Here is a 23861-nt window from a genome sequence, read left to right on the forward strand (position 1 = left end):
ATATTTTTAATATTTGTACAACAATAAAATTATACATTTAGGTAGCTACATATTATGTGCATAATATCTTGTGCTAAATTGCTGTAAAGGGCTCGCCCGTTAATAAATAAATATAAATATAAATATATACCGAATACGATAATATATGGCCACGATATGTGTATAAGTATATTACTAAATTATACGCCGTCGCGTCGTTGAGGAAAATCAACGGCCGACAAAAGGATATCGTACTCGTTTTTTCAAAATATATACCTATGCCAACTTACATGTTATACGGGTATCTATAATATGTGTACTCGTACATTACGATAATAATATTATAATTATTGTTTGTCGGAAGTGCGACGGACTCGGAAGCGGCCGGTGTGTGTCGGTCACCTGGTGTCACGCGGGCACGGCGAAAAACAAAAGCGGCGGCGGCGTGTTCAGGTACCGCGACACCCGAGTGGTAGACGCGCGGGTAGAGAGAGACTTTGGAGTGAGTGAGTGGGTGAGAGAGTGACGGAGAAATGGGACGGAATCGCGTGCACATAGTATTATTATTATTATATTAGAGGGGCAAACGTGTATTCCCAACACAGTCCGATGAACATTGAACACTAACTTGTGTTTTTTACAGTCAACTCTTAGTGACGGGTGCGAACGGTCTGTTGTCGTGTGACTGTAGGCGAGTACCGTTGTCGCGTTGGTTCGTGTCCGTGTGTGGGAAAAACAAAAATTTGAATAAAAAAAAATTTCCGGACGAGTTTTGTTTTCGTATCTTTGCGTTTACAATAGTGTCCGTTGTGAATTTTACATTCGAACGACCAACGACCACGGAACGCAAATCGGAGAGGTTTAACTGTGGGATTAATGCACCGCGAACCACCGAAAGTTATCGTTTAGTGGACTTGACCCGAGATCATCAGGTCAGTGAATTTATTGCTATACTATATATAGGTACATTTACAGAAGAATATGAGCGTTTTACAATGGTACTAGCATTTGACGGCACTTTCTGTTTAACGAAATATAACATTTTAGAACCATATCTAAATTAAATACATATTTTTACAATTCTATTTAACGAGCTTCTTCACAGTACCTAGGATATAATTTTTTTTTCGCTCACAAAATTCATAACAAGGCAATTTCACTGTACTTACTCATAAACGGGTGAAGCCTACTTAAGTTTTTATTTTTCTTTTAACACATACTATATCGTATATATATTAAACGGTGCGCGACCAACACCGTTTTTAATGGCTGCATCGAAAAGTATAAAAAATTATATTTAACTAACCTCAAAATAGTTTGTAGGTATCTTTATCTATCAGGTATAACAATATTTAGTTTCATTTTTCTAATACCTTGTGTAATGGTATCCACCAAGTGTTTTAATATTGTATGAATAAAGTAACTAGAATACAGACACGTTGTTTAATATCTGCAGTAGTTGGGTTTATTGGCATCAATAAAACGTGTGTCGTGATTATATTGATGTTTTATTTTAACAAAATAATTCATGAGCCTTTACATTTTCATTGTTTTATGCATAATATTTTTGACTTAATTGAATTGGTTGTTAAAAAAGACCTTAAAAATTATTAGTTGACCAATACTATATAATATATATGTATGTACGAGATAACCTCTGAAACTAAAATGTACCTTAATCAAAGGAGTACTAAGACAATGAATTAAAAAGTTCCATTTTCTTTTTTCAACTTGGAAATACAACGAAGGTGAAATTTATATTTAATTTTAGCACTTTCGAGACGTATTCTCTACTTGCGTAGTTACTCACAGTATCATATTATGAGTTCACTATTCCACATTGTGCACCCAATATTTACATTCCCATAGAAAACTATGACGTGCTAATCTGGGCGGAAAACTGTAATAATAATCCTCTAGTTTAATATTGCTGCAGTGTTTACACTACTGCGACGAGCCAGCGACTACAACTAGATAGATGAGAGTAAGAGATTAATATTTGGTCGTTTGTATGTATTTCGGTTTTTAATGATCACCGGAGAAAATAAAATTTTAATTAATAAATTTAAAACTGAACCCCCAAAACCATAGTCCATAAACCATAAACGTTATAGTCGCGCGCATGAAGTATATAATGATGCTGTGGCGTACAAATGAAAGCACTAGAAAATAATTTATTTCATAACAAATAAATATTATTTATATGACAATATAATATACTATATATAGTAGAAAGTCTCTCGTGGCTGTTTAAACGCATAAAATATACACACAAAATATGACAAATATATTGAAATATACTACGCGATGACAACTGACGTACTACATATTATTTTCATACATAATAAAACGTAAACATAATATGTTATGCGAAAACGTTTCGAGTTTAAAAAAAAAAATCCATTTCAAGTGCACTTATCTCTAACGTGTGTTTAATACGTGTATTTTTTTTATTTTTAATTTGCTATTTAAAATATATTCAGTACATTAGGGAATACTTACTATAATATGTGATGTCGAATGAATGAAAATTTATCGTGAAAAATTAGTTCCAACTCAAATATTCACAATATATTTCTAAAACGAATAAAAATGACGACGGCGTTATGGCTATTATAGAGCTACTTTTATTTTATGATTTGGTGCTACGATTATTTTACACGTGTTAAATGTACACACATGGCGTATATTCTAATTTATTTTCTTTTATTATTATTTATACGATATAAATTATATTACATGTTTATTGTTGTTAAATTTGATTTTAAACGTAATTTTACTAAAAAAAAAAAAAAAAAACCATTGCCTGCTTGAAAATAACACGTCGACCGCCCTTCTGCAGGACAACACATAATATTGTTATTTATATTATACTATGTGTAACGCGTATTAATGTAGTAACTAGAATACAGACACGTTTTTTAATATTTATTGATTTAGTAGTAGAATTATTTATATTATACGGTAATCATGTTATTTTTTGTTCTAGATTTTTTAATAATATTCACAATTTATTATATTGAATAAGGTGAATAAAAATAGTAATTTAATAATTTTCGAACAGTAATTATCCTATTGTTATAGTATATAATCTGACATGTGGATTAAGAATGATTATTAAAATTCAACAGTATAACAAGCATAATGACAACAGTTTTAAAAAATTCTCTGTGATCTTTATTTGAGAATAGTTTATTTGTACCTCTAACACTAGACTAAATTATATTTCGTGCAAAAATAATATTCAAAAAAATAAAAATATGAAACGCATACGAATAACATTTTAGAAAAATGATGTATTATATTTCGATGGTTTATTAAAATTTATAAGACAAACTGAAAAAATAAACTTAGTCGAGCGTTATTTTGAGTTCAAATTTTAAGAAATATGTAATAATACAATATTCATTGAAAAGAAATACTTATTTGAATTGTTCATGTATCGTATAATAATAGAAATGTCATCACGATATAAATGAAAACGTGTTAAGGGCTATGTATAATTTTAATATACGTATATTTTTCATATGAAAACGGTATCATTGTGTCAACTTTATATTATAATATTGAAATATATGAATATACCATCGGCGGGTATATTATAGTATTATATTACATTGGTAATGCACTACTAATATTTAATGAACAAGCGTTACGAAGACTCGCAGATACGGTTTGACACGTGGTCGTGGTTCTTATACAGTTATACGTAAAATTATACAGGGCGTATAAATATACGACAATGTGCTTATAATATTATTCTAGGTTGCAGTGGCATATACGTGTGATTTTATTTAGAGTAGGAGAATTTCTATAAAAAATTGATTGCTTAAACAACTCCGTGGTAGATAAATTTTTTAATTATAAAAAAAAAAAATATAGACACATTGAAATTTAATGATATGATGTGGATGTTTAATAGTAACATCACGAGGTGTGTGCAGGGAATAGAGCCATATAGGATCTCGCACTCATTAGGACCGCTAAAAATATTGCGTTTATTTACTTATATTATAATTTATAACATCATATAAGAAACATTTGTATCTCTTTTGATATGTATAAAAATGGTGTACTCTTAAATTGAAAGAATAATATTTAACAAATTATGAAATAAGACAAGAGTTTAGTTAAAACTATTAAGTTTTTCAGTGACCTTGCAAATCATAATGCTGGTTGTAAGCTTCTGTGAAGTTATATCTCTGATTCTGTCATTGTAAACTATGATCTGAACATCACTTTTGCAAAATAAGTCTTTTAATATTCGTCTTAACGATTTCCGTATAACTATGTATATTTAATAATTATGTACCTTCTCAAAATCCGAATATATTTTGTACTATAATTGAGCATAAGTCAACACATAATTCTCATATTATAAATCAGATCTTAATGTGCTATATGTCGATAATACATTTTACAGGCGATTCACTAAGTAAGTTCCCTCTATTTTATTTCTATAATAATGTAGTCAATAGAAATTTGATTTTTTGAACTTTTAAAATGTTTTAAAATGTTTAAAACCATATTCTCGATTTTTGAGGAATTTTTGTACTATTTAAGAAGTGTCCTATAAAGATACAAAATTTTATGTTTAAAATGACAATCTCCCTATTTTACTATAAGTAAGGAAATTAGTGAATAATTTTTCTGACAATTTTAACGTATTAAAATAAAAATTTGAATTATTTAGTTTTTATGTACTAAGGATAAGAAGTCCATAATAATTAGAAGATATGAAGGCTATCGTAATTTGAAAGCATTAGTAATTTATAAATTCTATTAATATTTATTATTTATAAAAAAAAAACTCAAGTATAGGGAATACTAAATCCAAATTATGTTTATTTTATATTTTTGCAAAACCATTAATAACTAGAAAACTACTCTTTCGAATTTTGAAGTACATATTAAGTACTTTAAAATTTTTCATGAAATAAAAGGGTTCTCACATAAAAACAGTATTTTTATCGTCCAGGAAATTTTTTTAATAGTATAAAAGTCTCTATGGACTTAAAGTATAATTAAGAGCTCCCAAAATAAAAATTTGAATAAATTCATTGCAATGAATTTAGCATGCTAAATAAAAAATAAGGGACGATCATGCGCTAAAAATTAGCTTAGATTGCTTAGAATAATCTGTTGATACTAAAAAACACAATGTCTGTACAATTTTTATTACATATCATGTATTAACGTATTATTATTATCATTACAGGCGATCAGAGTGAATCCAGACGAGGTGAACTATATTACGAATCATGAGCACAAGATTCCATAAGTAAGTATACACAACTATACTTTATATGATATTATCTGTGGTTAAATGTATGACCTGTGGGTCTTTATAAATCGTGCGCAGAACACAATAATACGGTTTGATAAAAAAAAAAAAAAAAAATAGAAGTGCAATTATGCTTAAATAGATTGTTGTTTTTTTTTAATGATTATTATTATACTCGTCGATAATAATTAAATCATAAAATCGGCTGATAATAATTAAATTTCAACTGTACTAACAGATTTAATATAGTTCAAACTTTTGAACAATTTTAGATACTAGGCCTAACTTTTTAAGTTGTATATACATTTATTATACTTTTTAGATCAAATTTTGGTTTGGAATTTAATTGTTATGTGTATATTTTGTTTAAAATTCCAAAAAATTCAACCTACCCGCGTGTGTTTTGAAATATGTACAGTATATGTAATGATTTTAAAATAGTTAAAATATCTTGATTTTTTTTATTTTAAATTTTCTTAAAATCATATCATTTCAAATATTTAATACAAATACATGATACGGTGACCAAAATATTATAATATTATAATATTGGACACTCGATATCTATATTAAATTTATACTAAACGAGTCGCGGACTCAGCGACGGCAATAATATAATAATCATCATGCAATAAACATCTAATTGTCAATTGATTTCATTAAAAACTTTATACATATTTTTTTTCCAAATCTTAAAATTCAATAATTCTCAGTTAGTTAAGTATAAATTAAAGGTTTTTGAATGTCTTCAATCCAATTATTATTAGTCATTTGATGTAGGCGTGAATGCTTTCTCTGTATCCACTATTCATAATACATAATACTGTATGCACAGTGATATTCTATTAACAAGGCGTATACCACAAGGCATACACAAATCAATAAAATAGAATTAATATGATGGTATAGATAGGTGTATAATTATTATTAATTATACATTGTATACGTCTTGTCGAACTCTCTTCATTGTAACCTCATCATGCGCGTGTACGGGCAGTATACATTATACATTGTTCAGTAACATCGTTTAAACAAATTTAAAATAAATCAATACCACTGCAGCGTCTTGATTTTTTCTGACAAATTTCTACTGACCGAGTTCCATTGTATACGACGAGACAACAATAATAATAATGTATGACATTATACGTTTGAATTTAAAGGTACCACGGGAATCGAATCAAAAATAGAAATCCAAAACGTCTTATCATTACAATATAATATATGTATATAATATGATTTTGTCCAGAGGAGTGAATGAGCGATGATGAATACTCACAGTTTACTTGTAATTATAAATCGTTGAGTTTACGATGAATGATTTTTTTTTTTTTTTTTTAACGTATAATTGTTATTTTGTATAAGTACAAAATGAATAAAAAAAATGTTGCATATTCGTTCGTATGAAATGAATGAATTAATTGTAAACGGCTATTTTCGACGTGAGTGAATAGTCATGCCGTTTATACTGCACTGTTCTCATCTGGATTATTTCTAAACGCAACAAAAATCAGCTTATTTAAGGTGGGACGTCCATCAAGTCTTTAAATGCACTCAAGGACTTGGTTTATTGTATAATTATGAGTCGTGGGTAACAATCAGTGCGTGTTGTATTCAAAGTTAGATTTCGATTTGTGTATGTATGGCCAAATTGCGCCGAGCGTTTCGATCTATTGCGTGTACCTACCTGTTCTTGTATAGCCGTATTACTATCATATTTTCAGTGGAAATACTATTTTATTTATGAAAATATTTAAGTATAAAGTATGACAACCAATACAGCTGATAATATGAAGTACAACAACTGCATAAATTAAAGTAATGATCCGTATTGTTGCAGTGTAATTTAATATCATGCATATCAAAATTACAAGTAAATAACAAATAAAATAATAATATGTAGAATTAAAATAATAATAATAATCTAATTTCTATTATGAAATAGCAATACTTTATACTAACACAACGTGATGCGTATACTTATGTAAATATTTTCCACGCTGTATGGTATTATTTTTATAATGAAGAGTCGTACACCTTATGCGTATAATGCTAATAATATTATATTATATTAAACTTTTCCAGATTTTAATTATTGTTTTACACTTTCCCCGAACACAATTATTCTCACTTTTCCCATTTAATATAAATTCGCATCGGCTATGATTGCATTTAAGATGGCATCTATGGGTATCTTACACAGTATATTATTTAAACAGCGGATAGGTAGGTATATGGTCAAGGTAGATAGAATTTAACTGCTAAGATAATAACTCGCATTGTTTTTCTTCTATTTAAACAGAGTTGACTTGATTTCTTCTAATTGCTTAACATTTCGCGTCTAAAATAATCTGCTAATAAAATAGAAAATTAAGGATTTCGCTATCTTATATACCTGTGGAGGTAGTTTTCTTTCATTTTACGTTTTTAATTAATTAATTACTATCTGCATTATAAAACACCATTAAGTATTTATTGCTCAGCTACTTATAACCATACCATTATATGGGTTATTTTTAATTTGAAAGATTTGATTTTTATATTTTCAACCTATGCAAGTATTGATTATACAATAAAATCAAGTGTTTATATTTTGTTTTGTCTGTGTATTGAGCGTTTGTGGAAAGGACTCCTTAGCAACGTCAGGGTGTTAACATAAAGCCATATTTATGCGGTTTTATTTATTTTTAACGTAAATTTATTATTCAAATAACTTATTTTTCTTATCAGTTATCACCAATATCTTGATTTTTAGATATTATTATTTATATAAACAGTAATTTTATCAAATAACGGCAATTTACAAATTACACATTTCTTTTCCAATTTAAATCTGGTATTTTAGTGTACATTACTTGTTATAGACGCAAATATTAGAAACTGTATCGAATACACAGTATGCATTTTTAGAAAAGGTATACAATAACAATAAATGCATGTACTACGTAAAATTACCGATATTATGTACATGGTGTATTTGTGCAATATTATAGTTAATTACTACACACTTTCTTTAAAAACGAACAATAATACATTTCCATAAATTTTCAACACAATTTTGTTTGCTTTATGTCATTGAAAAATTTTTATTTGAATAAACGACTTACTTAATTCAATAATTATTGATAATTGATACTAACTGTATTGTATATTATGCCTATAATACATAATATATTATATTATACTTAATTTTTTGTCGTGTACGATTGGGTAAACTTACAAAATCAACTTCGATCATGATTTTATATATCGTAATATTATAATAATTGTAGAGTACGCGTGTGGATAATAATAATTATACAGTTACGTCCAATGTGATAATATTATTTCAGAGGTCAAACGGTAGATAGTTCATTGCGTTAAAATCATCATGTGGCAAGGACTTTTTATCTACCTTTTATGGGCATATATTTTATACCTTGACTAGAGTTTGCAGGTGCTTATTAATTAATATTAAAAATAGTGTACACAATAGTTTGCAGGTCCGTTAATTTTAGTATACGCGTTTATACGATTGAATAGCCTTCGTGAACGAGGATCTTCTGCCCAATATCAAATTAATGTATAATAGTAGACTATAGGCTATTCGTACGCGTATATTCCACATAATATTATAATAACGTCACAATACTGCCGAAATATATATTTTTATATGCGCATGATATTATCTACCTTCGCGCAGTGCAATGCCCTATTCGACTCAGTGATTTAATATAATTCCCGGCACATCATCACCGCAGCCACGTGCATACACATTACACATAATAGATATAATACGGACGTACGTGAAGTAGAACTATCGACGAGTGTATGTATATATTATTAAGTATTTTCGAAACAAAATCGAGTATAACGCGGGCAAAAAACACAGGACGTCACGACAAAGTATTATGATTTTTATCATCTCGAGAATTCTGTGCGATCGAATATGTTTTTTCAAATTATTCTAACGGATATCATCTATTTATTGAAGCGAGGATAGAAAACATAATGCAGGCAATATATAGCAGCTTGTTTCGTGTAACAACATGCGTGCATGTTATTAAACTCGATGAATGAAATCAACAACGTTTATCCGTTTTTACCTATATCGAACAAAAATTTAAAAACTGATTCACTTACATGTTATATAGATTCTTAGTGATAACCTATACCTAAGTATTTTATAACTTTATAATTAGTAAGTACCTATATATATCATAACTCTTAGACGATAATTTGAAAATTTTATGAAATAGGAACCATTTATTTTTCACGACAGAAAATATTAAAAAAAAATCGTTAAAAAGACACTTTATCATTAAATTAACGTTTCGTTTAAATCAAATTTGACATCCCGAGATGTTTTCATGACTTTATGACAATTTTCTTTTTGGAATACTATTTTTATTATTTTTTTTTTTTTTTTGTAATTATAAAATACATAGTGAAATAGAAAAAATAAACATGTGTTATTCACTTATTAATACCTTAAATTACACAGATACATTAAATATGTACACACTGCGCATAATACATAGACACTTAAACTTAAATTTTAAAAATCAAGACTATGTTGCTCTTATAATAAAAAATGTTTACAGTAAAATCAAAAACAAATATTATTTTATAGTTAATTGTATTACACTAACTAAAGGTTATCAAATTGTCAAAAATTGATGATGTCAAATTTGTAATTTCATGAAAAATTTTCATATTTGTAAGGTTGGTTTTATTAATTACTAAAACAACTATGGCATGTATAATTATTCTTATTAGAGCTAATAATTTAATGCACCATCAAATCTCAAAAATAATTATAATACACGTATTTTAATAAATTTTAGATATAAAATTATCAAGTTTTATTAAAGAGAAAAAACCAGAATATTTTGTTGATATATTTAGGTATATTTAGTTAACAAAAAATAAAATGAAAATTACTTATTTTATGTATAAATTAGGGCTCACAAACTATTAAAAAACACGATTATATACATTATGTGAAAAATAAAAATAAAAAATGTATAAGACGTAATATACGTGTAATAAAAGTAATATTATACTGTTAAAAATACCATAAAACAGAATTAAAGTAAATGAAATAAAAAGGCCAAAAATTACCTAAAAAAACTAAAATGTCAATACATGCTAATAATTTTAAATTAAAATTTCGAAATTGAATTCATCGTTTTGTAATTCAAACATCGTGTTGAGAAAACTATGTCTTACAATAAGTCAATATTGTATTTTTCTATTTTAAATCCTCAGCCCTAATAACTATGTTCTGTGACGTAGAATACGTTCCGTTAAAACTTCAGTGACGTGATATTTTTTCAATCGGCGTGTAGGTATTGTACTATACATAGACATTATAATACGATTTAGTGAAACTGCAGTTTGACGTGTTAAAAATATCTCATTGATACATATTTGATGTATACTCACACAACAATATATTTGAATGTACGGGACAAAAATCCAAATAAACGTCTGCAGTATAAAATATCTGCGTGTATAAAACTCTTCGATTTAACACGAACCTAAATCAACAATAGACATTCCGGTGCAAGATGTGCCAAAGTCGTATTACAAAACAACTGCTTTCTAATAGCTACGAGATTAGGGGCACGCTGCGCCATAGCCGCCGACGCCTTACTTGAAGCCACCGATTGTCTTTCCTTTCACCGGGTCAAAAATTAGCGGTCCAACGTATATAATATTACCTTATATTATCGATAAATGTACTCGTATTGTTGCGCAATTTAAATATAAACTATCGTTTACATATTATTTGATACTATTAAACCGTTAAATTTAACGTTTATAAATTAAAATGCATGATAAAATATATGGTGTTATTATTGTTTAACATTACTTAAGTGATTTCTGTTGTTTTTTTTTTTTTTAGAGCGGCTCAAGACGGTTTCATAAGCCTGCTGAAAGAGGCGACTAAAAGAGATTGTAATGCCAAAGACGATGACGGGATGACGCCGACGCTTTGGGCAGCTTACAAAGGACACCTCGAAGCGCTGAGAATACTCGTCGGCAGAGGGTATGGTGACATAATACGATTATGTTGTTATTTTTGTCAAACGCGTTTATTATAGTATCGACAGTTTGTCAAGGAAATCAATCGATTGTATAACGATCGGTGGGAAAGCGTGACATTCGGGTCCCAAGACTAATTGGTCTTATATGATGGTATATAAGGTGATTCTTTTGTCATGAATCACTCGTTATACTAAAAACTATTAACGTTTTTGAAAATAGTTCTTTTATATAATTTACAGTTGAAATAAAACAACATTAAAAAAAAAAAAAAAAAAAAAAAACACTACATTTTTTACTATATTATATATTGTTATAATTGTTTAGGGTTTTTACTTTTTGAACGATAGCATACATATGTATAATTTCATATTCTGGAGCAAAACATTTTTTGAAATACTTTAATAATTAAAAATCGAATTTTTGACGAGTAGTTTTTAAATTATAATTTTTGAGTATTAAAGTTATGGTGAGTGAAATGAAGTAATACGGGAATATCCCGCAAAATGTTGATATACTTCTTCGCTTACCTAAACATTAATAGTTTTTGAAATGATTCATAAAAGATAACAAAAGTTCATGATAAAAGAATTACTTTGTATATTGGTGCCATAGGTTCGGCTTCAATGAGATAAAAAATAATAGTGACATCATAATATGATAAAAAAAATAAATGATAAAAAATAAAAAATACTATTTATCAGTAAAACTAACATTTAACGAGTTTAATTTTGGATATTTATAAGTGACTTCCTGTGTTGTAACTATTACAATTATTACGTATAATTTTTTTTTCATAAAATCTTATAAGAATCGAATAAGCGTGTAGTTTTAATTAATTCTATAAACGAAGTTTTTAAAAAAAAAATAATCAATTTACATAAAAAAAGACAAAGAAACATTATAAACGATATTAATCCAACTATATTATCTCTGGGCTCTGGTATTCAATTATATTTTGATTAAATCCAATATTTACTTAAATAATATTAGCTTAAGTTTATCATAATAGATTTCACCCTAAACTCTAATTAACAATTATATTATAGGAACCATTAATTGTAAATAAGATTTTTAATATCTTAACATGTTATATCTTAATTTATCTGACAAAATTAAACTTTTTTATTATTAATAAAAACGTGTCACTATTTTTACTAAATAACATCAACATTTTAGGGGTGATCCAGAGAAATGCAATTACCATCTTGGACAAAATGCATTACATCTGGCCGCGTCTAGAGGCCATTTGAGTTGTGTGACCTTTCTAGTCGGTTTTGATGTCAACTTGTGGGCTTTAGACTTGGACTTTCTCACAGCAATGCAGTTAGCAGCCATACACGGTAAATCGCAGGTACTCCAATACCTGGATAAAGCGGCCGCATCTCAAATAATGCAGAACAAGTAAAACGACTTTACAGTTTACACTTATAAAATGGTACAAATGACTCTAGTTATTGATTTTACAACACTATCGTGGTATTTTTTTAGGAAAAAAGTTGAATCTAAGAAAGAAAAAGCTCAGAAAGACGCAGAACGTAACCAAAAAAAGTATGAAGATCGGACGAAAAAAGAAAGAGAAAAAGAGAAAAAGCAAATAAGAAGGGTGGAAAAAGAATACTTAGGTGGTAACAAAGCAGATTCGGAAACTGCTATACCTACGGTCAGATCAATTCCTTTATCGTAAGCATTCTACAACTTAAATATATAACATTTAAAACAATTCAATTATACATCGATTTATAATCCAAACGTTTTAAATAAAGAATTAATCAATGTGTATAAGTAACGAAACACCTTTATAACTAATCAATGTGTATAAGTAACAACACACCTTTATAACAATAAAAAAAAAAAAAAAAAAAACGAGAGAAGATTTTTTTTTTTTGAAAAAACAGTTTTGAAACGGTATCTCTCACCGTAAAATCGTAACATTTTAACGAGATTACTTTTATTTTGATAGTTTGCGTAAGTCGTCATCGGACCTTTCCTGTAAGTCGTTTACAGAGATCGTCGGATCCGGTACCGTGAAAAAACCGTTTGTTAGCTCGGGCGGTGTGAAAAAGATATTGGACAGAAAACTGAAGGCGGTAGCGGCATCGGTGGATGCACACAACAAAACCAACAAATCAACGTTCAGATTGATAAAAGAGGTGAGTATAATATTATGAGTATGCTATATTCTTGTTAATTAAAATTCTAAAAAGATACGTTTACTGGATGAGATCAGAGTATTGGATTTAACGGGTGTGCTAGACGCCGAGGCCTCGAGGTAAAGGTTGTTTTAGAGGACTCGGTTCGATGGCTTGGATTTTATAATTTTGTAAGGAAAGAAATCATTAAAAATATTGAATAATGATCAAGAAAAAATAATTTTAGCAAGTTATCCACACTCTTTTATTCTAGATTGTATAATAAATTCAGTTTTATTTCAACTTGCTTGTGATTCGATTTAAAGGGAATACATTATCCATGCAATACATAACGTATAATTAAAACGTTTAATTTCTGAAATCCATCTCCACCTTTATAAAAAAATATATAACTGTGCATCGTATGTGTACATTTATAAATATAAATCATCATGTTTATAAGTGGGCTCCAAAATATTAGTATTTGCATCCCGGCCTTCTGATAGTCAAATCCTTCATTGAATGACACTCTGCAATGTTCGAATTTTAGATTAATATGTATCTTTAAGTTTAATCGTAGTTCTGTGTCTAGCTGAATATTTCCCCAAAATGATAGAATTTTTTCGCTAATTATTTAACAATTACAAAATCATAACATTGTGATTTCAGACAGTAGGCTAAATAATATACATACAAACATAAGTACTATTGTTATTAATTAATAATTTAACGATATTGTTATCGTTATTAAAATACGTAAATCAAAACATGAAAATATATTTTATAGTTCGACAATAGATAATATTTTACCGAAAATTCCGTCGTCGTCGTTGCGCAAACATAATATTATTTTATTATTATTTACATTGTTATTGTTACGTAAATGATCTACAGGTCGAGGATAGCACGAGCGTACGAACCATAACGTCCAATGGAGATTCGCAAATTATCTATGTCAATTCATACGAGAACGAGAACGGAGGTAAATACAATAAAATAATATCAACATGATAACATTATGATAATAATATGTAATGCGTATACCACATAATTCATACATAGTAAAAACTCATCACAAAACGATTATGTAAATACACGATCGCGATCGTAGCTACGCAGTGGATTCTAAATTGGAAGTCAACACATTATGTGACTAAATCGTATTGAATGTTGTGTCACTTGTATTTATCGCGTTTACCAGGGGAATGATAATCTTGCGTTTTGCAGTAATGCGTAAAAATTGGGTATATAACAAATTAAAAATATATGTGATTTTTTTTATTTAGTTCAATTTTTATTTCAATAAGTATTATATAGGTATAATTTATAAATTTTAACATTATATATTATTGTTATTAAACAATATCGGTCTCAGTTATACTTTCAAAACAATTTCTTATGGTATTATATTTATAATATATAATATTATTGAATGAAAAAGGAAAACAAAAAACTTTAATTTAATTTAAAATAAAGCATGAATATTTTTTTGTATATTTTCAATATTTTATTTTTTATTTTTTAAATAACTATAATTCCATATTTTCACAGAATTATTACACATTACCTACATATTTTGATTATGGAATAAAAAAAAAATATATACTTTTTTTATTTAATTATACTTTTCTTAGTGCAAACAAAAAAATATATTTCACCAAAAGAAATAATAAATACGAAAGCAATGATTAGCAGAACAAGAATTTACTGTTTACTCCGAAATAGTCAATGTCTTTTAAAAATAAATACAAGTTTTTCTTACAATTAATATTTTCCACCGTTGTTTTTTAAATATTCTTTGTGGGAGTCGGGGAAATATTATGTAAAACTTGACGGTTAAAAGTAACTGCTATATTATGGTGTATTATGAAAAGAGTTCTATTGAGAAGAAAAATTTTCGATCGAACACATTGATCAATATTGTACAATAGGTCGTTATTTTGACATCCCATTACAACTGAAAATATTTTTGATTCTTCGGTCTATTACAAAACGACAATAGAAAACGATAAATGAGCGTATCTAAGTGATGAGCCTGTACAGAAAAATTTCCAATAGTCTTCAACTATAGACCAAATAGATTTTAGGTCAAGACAGTGTATTATTGTTATTATTATTATAATTTATATTGTTTGATTTACTGTGTCAACATTCTAAAACATACACATTGCCAGTTGTAACGAAACTTCAATTTCTCTCTCTCTGTCCACAGTCTAAAATAAAAACTACAAAATAATTACCGCATCTCGTAAATTGTTTAATGTTTAACATTAATAATACTTGACGTTTTTCAGGGAAAAGAGGCAGGATTTCGGATGTCTTCGAGTTACATCGCACCAATTCGCAACCGAACTTTATCATGGATCTACAACAGAACGACGACGCCAATAAAGTACACTGGCACGACCAAGGTAGCATGTTTGATCGACCGGGTTTTGGAAGCGTCGCATTCAGACAAAAGTAATTTACTCGGACATATTACACATACCTACACAAAAATATTATGATATAATATTAGGCACAATATGTAATAGGCAACTCGTATCGATATCATTCTATGACACTGCGTAACCGACAAAATATAATAACCGTGTAATTTTTGTGTGGCGCGTTCAATAGAAGAAGGAAGAAGAAAGAAATAGTATACCGTTTTAAAGAATAATTTTAATCAAACGACGCATGTACCCATGTCACTGCAGTAGATCTTTTTATAGCTAAATATCATTATTATTATTATTTTTTTTTGAGGAAAAAAATATGCAAAACACAGTCTGTAAAAACTAAAAACCAACCAGGCATTATATTATATTTCATAATATCTATTTCAATGGTTTAATTTGTTCATTACCATAAATTATTCCTCGACTTGAGTAGCTCAAGTAAAAAGACTCAAAATCCGTTCATTGAAGACTTTATCACGATTGCGCGATCAATTACAACTATTATTCTTATATATTATGCGTATTAATTTTCAATTGCTGACAGCAGTTATTACGTCATATAACATATATATATATATATATATATATATATATATATATTATATATTATAATATAATATAATGGTTATTAAATTTAAAAACCAGTTCTATAAAAATCAAAATCAAATTTATACTTTATGTAGGTGGCATAATCAGGGGGAGACACGAATCCGATCCCCCTCCTACCCCCTTTTGCATGAGAATGGTATTTCAATATATTCTACCTAGTGATAGAATTAATTCCTTAATAATGTAAATTGTGATGGCCGATGGGTAATAATATTTAATGAAAATATCTAATATATTATGCACAAAATAAATATAAATAAATTACCACGAAACATAGATATAGTGATCGTTAAACAGACATGACACTACGCTCATCGTGACACATATAATGATAATAATAATTGTTTATTACATGACGTGATTATTTAAATGACGTAACAAGTTCGTTGCGAGCTTTAGGCGTTTTTGGGAAAGATACGTAGTAAAAAACTGTTATAAACGCAACACTAGTCACCTTATAAATATCAAGTTACTTTTTAATAAAAAGAAATAACCATGCTGTGCAGAATACTGCGATTATTAGAACATAGCACGTTTCTGACGGACTTAAAGTGATTGTGAGAAGATATATAGTTAATAAACAAAACACTTGTATTTTAAGATATGAATAAGTTGTAATAGTTTATTAATACTTAAAATAATAAACCAAATAAGAATAGCTTACTGTTATGTAAAAGTTACTAGTACTGGGAATGAATAAGTACTCACGGCGATATGGCTGTGAAAAAGTCCACAACAAGCAATGATCCTATAAAGCAGGGGTGGGCAACTGGCGGCCCGCGAGCCTTTTTTATCTGGCCCGTGCTACATTTTCAAGTTGCATTAGGTATAAGTATACAATTTTAACCTATGTCCTATTTCATTATATACAAAATAAATGCTATTCAAAATGTATATTTTGAATGACCTTTCTTTTTTTTGTCTTCTATGTTCTGGCCCGCTATACTTTAAATTTCTAAAAATTGGCCCTATAGTAACTTTGAGTTGCCCATCCCTGTTATAAAGGGTGAATAATCAGTTTAATACTATAACCACCTTCTGATTATAGCTAAGTGCTCTACCTGTATTTATACGAGTTCTATCAATAACATATAGCGGCTTAATGGCCTATGCTTAATTATTTAAATCGGTAAAAACAACTTGTTGTTTTCACCTTTGATCTAGGCCAGAGGTTACCAATTAATATTTTTGAAGGGCCACATTAGGGATCTGAAATTTTTTCGCGGACCATCAACATTTTAAGTACATATTTTTAACATATAATGGGTATTATTTTAAAATTGGATGTAATGAGAACATATTATATTATATATGTTACTTATTCTTTATCTACGGGCCAGATAAAATTTGTTCGAGGGCCCTATGCAGCCCGCGTGTCACCATTTGGTGACCACTGATCTGAGCTTTTCATTTTTTAGGCAGTGCACGTACGCCATGTAAGTATTCTGAGATTGTAGAAATGACTAATATTACTATCGACGAAGTGGCTGTGATACTGATTATTACAGTTCAGCTGATCGATAATAATATGTGTCCACCGATGGAAAACATATGTTTAATCTTTGATATTGTTCAATGTTAGAATGAAATACCAGTTTACTAGTTTACATATACTAATTTGAATAATACACTTTTATAATAAAATAATTTAATAACTGTAGTTTAGATTTACTAAAATTTCTTATTGAACTTGAGACTTTAGTACTTTTAAGGTTAAAAATTAGAATTTGTAATTAATTTTAATAGAAATTGCACCATAATTTAAGATAAACGGTGATTCAAAAATGTAATGGTCTAGTTCCGTACCATAATATTTAATTCATTTTTTTCAGTTCTATTAGTTTCGCTAACATAACATTAAGTTCTATAAAATAAGTAAAATATTAAACCGGCAAGCAAATGAGTGTGTAAGCACAAGGATCTGTTTTCTACTAAATACTTATTCCCCTTCGGCCTTCACCCACCTACACATACATTGATATTTACAGGATCTTCGTCTATGTACATACTGTTATAGTGTGTAGCTGAATATTACTTACTAATAAGTAATAGATAACTAATACATTTTCAGCGTGACTACAATTCCAGTACCAGATGTGTCTAGAGCGACTATTGAAGACGAGGCGTGCAGTATCGGTAGCGCTGGAAGTCTGGTGAAGCGGAACCAACCGAGCAACACTATGTCCTGGGACGAATTCCAAAACAGCGACGGTAACATTAAATCCAATACATTCATCGTCGTTTATATTACCGTGAATAATAATTATAATCGTTACGCGGATAAAATACATCAAATATAATATAATGTGTGCCATGTGAAATAATAACGTTGCGCTATATACTTTGTAATTTATTTAAAAATACAAAAAAGTAAGAACTAAAAATGAATTCCGTGGACATGAAAGTATATATTCGTAATTTGTGTTAAATTATATGGATATTTATCTCTTAAACTTATCTCAATTCGATTAAAAAAAAAAAAAATTAACAATAGCTGAAAGTTTTAATCGAATTGTATTAAAAAAAAAAAAAAAAATACTTGTGAAATACAAAAAATATTTTTGTAATGCCAGCCAGACGTGTAAAAATTTAAAAAGTTCAGAAATTCCCATTAAGACGTTAAAATGTCTCAAAAACAATGTATATAACTGTACCACCAACCAAAAGTTGAATGTTAATATAAAAATATAATTAGTGTCCAAAATTTTTTTTTTTTTTAAGTTAAATGAAGAGTTATTATAGACACTATATGACTGTATGAGTAAATATTTATGTTAGAAAAACGTAATAAGTAATAGTCTGTGTCTATGTGATAATAATTCACTCGAATATGCATTAAAAAAAGAAAACAATTAGGTTTGTTATAAAAATGATGACTTGTCGATATTGTATAGTGATGGGTGCAAATCGAATGAATCTTCTATCTGGATTCCTTTTGGCCCACCGCGAAAACTCCGTTCGATATATTATTATTGTAGAAATTAATTGTTGTCTTACGTGCATTTTAGAGGAAAACATCGCGCTGAACGGGCGCAGTACAAAGTGGTCGGCTGTACACAAGTTCCTGGTGTCGGCGGGCGTCGGCGAATATGTCAATAAATTCGTTGAGCAGCGAGTGGACCTAGATGCGTTGTTCATGCTCGACGACCGAGATTTGGTCTCGCTCGGTCTGCCGTTGGGTCCTAGGAAGAAGCTGCTCGGCGCCATCGAAGAACGGGTGAGGAGACACTGTACTCACGAAAACGTTGGCGTCAGCACAAACGGGGTGGACGTGATGAGTCCTGCAAAATCACTGAACGAGTGTTAAATAATTTTATATATGAAAAAAAAAATCCATAATACTGTATCCCGGTTATTCGTTAGGTTATATAGGTACCTGTACATTGTACAATGTGCAAGGCTGTGATTTTAACGCACTAACAAAATGTTTGCGACATGCGTTAAAAAAATGATATAAATTCGTTTTTAATATAAAAAATATAATTTTTTTTTTTTAAATAACCACGCGTATTTGTCAAGAATTTGCGCTGTTATTCTCATTTATACATAAATCATAATTCAAGAACTGTAATTTTGTGGTTAATAATAATAATCCAAAAATTTACGAATATTTTCTATCTGTATTTATAATTGTTAATGACAACTGCTGTTGAAGATGATCTAAAATTAGTTTGTCTTCAAATGTAACATTTTATGTTATTATATTATTAATTTCTGAAAAAAAAAAATTGTAATACAAATACAAATATTAAAATATATGAAGTTCAATACGTTTTAAAATTACAAATTAATATTTTATATAAATAGTATATAATATATGAGTATTATGTTAATATTATGCTAGTCGTAATATGTAAAACAAATTTGATCAACTACAATTTTTTCTATGAATGAAACACGCAAGTGCATTAAAATTCACAGCCATGGACTTAAAGATAATCAATGTTTTTATTTAATTAAAAAACAAACTATGCAACTATGCATTACAACCCCTTTTCCAAACAGCGCATAAAATGTAATTTTGTCCATATTATACATTAATAGTTATTTAAGTATGTCTTTCTTTCGTCTGATAAACATAATACAGTATACATATAGAGACATTTTTATACATTGGAAACGATATTTATAGATACGGTTAAAAACTAAGTATTGAACAAAATAAGACGTAATATATTTTTTATTGAACACCCGCGATAGGTACGGTTAATATAAATATAAACTATTAACGGTATATTTTTATAATATATAATATAATCTTGTATAGGTACTAAATATTTTATATTATTTTTATGATAACTAAATATTAAATTGGTATATATTTGTGTATTATTTCTTGAACTATTGTTTTGCTCTGTTTTTGGTTTGGATTTGTACCTAATTATGTATTAACTCATCATTTGTGTTGTTTTATATTTTTTAATTATTACTGTACATCTCTACTTTTACTAGAGCTTTTAACTTATTTTAATAAGATTTATGTAATATACGTATAATCATACAATATTTTAACTGATATTAACAATAATTATTAAATAAAGCTTTGTTTGTGATTACCTATTATACTTACCAATATATTAGAATTACTAATTAGATTTATAGGTAGGTACTTGAACCGACACTGTCGCTGAGATTCGCTGAAATGTTAAGCTATATTATAAGTATTTATTATATTTAAATAGACGTAGGTAGTTAGTGGCTAATAAACCAATGTATAGATGATTTATATGGATTTAAACTTGATATACAAGTAGTGAATATTATTTTTTTTTAAATATAAATCAAAGATACTCTGGAAATTGTTTAAAATATTTTAGAAAATTTTTCCAAAGTCATGGAGTATAATCAATAGATGGTTTTTCTGTTCATGCTATCCGGCCGACAATACCAATAACAAGTCCGTCACTCCAGCGCCCCATATTGTGAATTTTTACACCAAAATTTCACAAAATTATGCAATCATTATGGAACAAAATTAAATCACAAAAATTTTTTTATAACTTACAAGGAAGTTAAGAATTCCAAACTTTAATTACAGGTGCTGACTATACGTCACTCCAGGCACCTCGATATTCTTTAAAATTATTTGATTGATTCAAAATTTCACAACATTTTGTAATCGTTTTTTAACTAATTGTAATCCAATATTCCAAATATCTGGTTTAATTTTGATAAATTAAGAATCGTTAGGTGACATAAATATTGTTTATATACAATGTGTAAAATATATTTTTCATTATTGATATCAATCTAATGATTTTGATAGTTTTTACATATAAGATTTTTTTTTTAATTTAGATAGTATTGATATTTTAATTATGTTATGTATACATCATATATTTATGGTTATATGTATGATTTTAAATTCACTAAACAAAGTTGGATTTGGTGAATTTAAATCCAACTTTATTTAGTTTTTGGGAAGTAATAATCATCGATTTTAAGATATTTAATACCTATTTATAATCATCGTGAAATAAATTATTACTTTTCTTAGCCCGAAGAAAATTATGTATCAATATGACAACTGATGATTGTTTATAATGTAGTAATGGTCATTAATACCTGTTTTCAATACTTTTAATTATTTTTCCATGAGGTGCACACATGTAAATATTTTACTATTCTTTTACTTCAAAATGTTTTCGTATCATATTTATGATATTGTATTTAAATACATAATTATGAAAATATTTAAATGCCCTTATATTAGTTATATTATAATAAATATTTTGTACCGAAAAACTCCTTAAAATAAGTCTTCCAACTCTAGTGACGTATGATCTTATGTAGATGATAAACCTCTATTACCAAATATCAAATGAAAAAGTTAATACCTAATGTAGCCAATGATTTTAATTGCAAAGCTATCTAACGCCGTACTTTTTTAATGTTATATCTACTATTAACGTATGACATTTTAGTTATTGATACATTTATTGAATACTGTATTATTCCAGAAGTAAAATATCTAAAATATCAAAAAATATTCTGTGCTAAATAAATGTTAAAAAATATGATATTTATAAGGAATTGTCAAGGTATGAAAATTAAACAACGTGACAAATCAAATTTCTCTTTCATAATGAAAATGTGCTTATATTGCCTATACAACGCCTCTAATAACGATAGAAAATTCACTCGAGCTCATCTAATCGAATTTAAAATTTAACAATATATTTATATATATATATATATATATATATATACATGTATATATAGGTATACATATAAATATTATATAAAAATTATAGAACGAAACAAAAATGTGTAACCCTAACTAAATATTTTATTTATTTGAAGTTAGTTGGTGCTATTGGAGGTTTTAATAATACAAAATAATTTTTCAAAGTCGTCGGCATATTACGATAATAATATATTTTGCGATTTGCAAATTCAATATCATTTATGAACAAGCTATATAAAAGCAATACAATACGTAAACATTATTGAAGAACACTTGAAATTACATAAATAAATCTTGTAACTAGTAAGTTATGTATTTAACATTTTTTTTTTCTTATTTGATATCATCAATGTGTCACCAGCTCTCCACTTAAGAATATAAAATTTTTTTTACCAATATTTTGCCTTCTATTTGTACGTACAGTTTAAAAACTTGTTTGCTAACAGTTTTGCGAGAATCACGAAATACCTTTCGAAGAAGGGGGGGGGAACAAAAAACCAAACTAAAATCTCACCAAAGAAGCTAAAGGTATTATCATGCGATCGGATAATTATAATATAATAATATGTTTAATGATATAAACACCTTATAACATATATTTTCATCCATGGCTAATATATACACTATCTGGAAAATACAGGTAAGCATCCATCGTAAATATATAAACTCTTAAGTATACAGACACACAGACACACACACACACACACACACATATATATATATATATTATATATATACATATAAGAATATAAAAACACTCTTTAATAATTTTATAAGCTCTTTCGAAAATACATGAGCTTTATGGCAAATTTATATATACTATTATATAACCTCTTTGAAAATATATAAATATCTGGGAAATATATAAATTCTTTGGAAAATTAATAAGTATCTAGAAAATATATAAGCTCTTTGGAAAATTTATAATTTTTTTAAAATATATAAAAACACTGGAAAATTTATAAAATCTTTAAAATATATCTAACCTCTTTGGAAAATTCATAAAATCTTTAAAAAAAATATATATTTAATCTCTTTGGAAAATTTATAAAATCTTTAAAATATATATAACCTCTTTGGAAAATTCATAAAATCTTTAAAATATATCTAACCTCTTTGGAAAATTCATAAAATCTTTAAAGTATATATAACATCTTTGGAAAATTTATAAAATCTTTAAAATATATCTAACCTCTTTG

At 27.8% G+C, this 23861-nt stretch overlaps 1 protein-coding gene across 1 annotated transcript; it reads left to right on the forward strand.

Annotated features, from left to right (window-relative positions):
- The first annotated feature begins 634 nt into the window (after positions 1-634).
- On the forward strand, positions 635-20056 carry LOC112598446 (Usher syndrome type-1G protein homolog). Its single transcript, XM_025344910.1, has 10 exons — positions 635-911; positions 5198-5260; positions 11154-11297; positions 12473-12697; positions 12785-12976; positions 13257-13446; positions 14320-14407; positions 15720-15885; positions 18547-18686; positions 19484-20056. The coding sequence occupies exons 2-10, from the start codon at positions 5241-5243 to the stop codon at positions 19780-19782; spliced, it is 1464 nt and encodes a 487-aa protein (XP_025200695.1). The 5' UTR covers positions 635-911; positions 5198-5240; the 3' UTR covers positions 19783-20056.
- The last annotated feature ends 3805 nt before the right edge of the window (positions 20057-23861 follow it).

Source organism: Melanaphis sacchari, unplaced genomic scaffold, assembly GCF_002803265.2.
Source record: "Melanaphis sacchari strain LSU unplaced genomic scaffold, SCAv2.0 Contig48_pilon_pilon, whole genome shotgun sequence".
In the NCBI taxonomy this organism is placed as follows: Eukaryota; Metazoa; Arthropoda; class Insecta; order Hemiptera; family Aphididae; genus Melanaphis; species Melanaphis sacchari.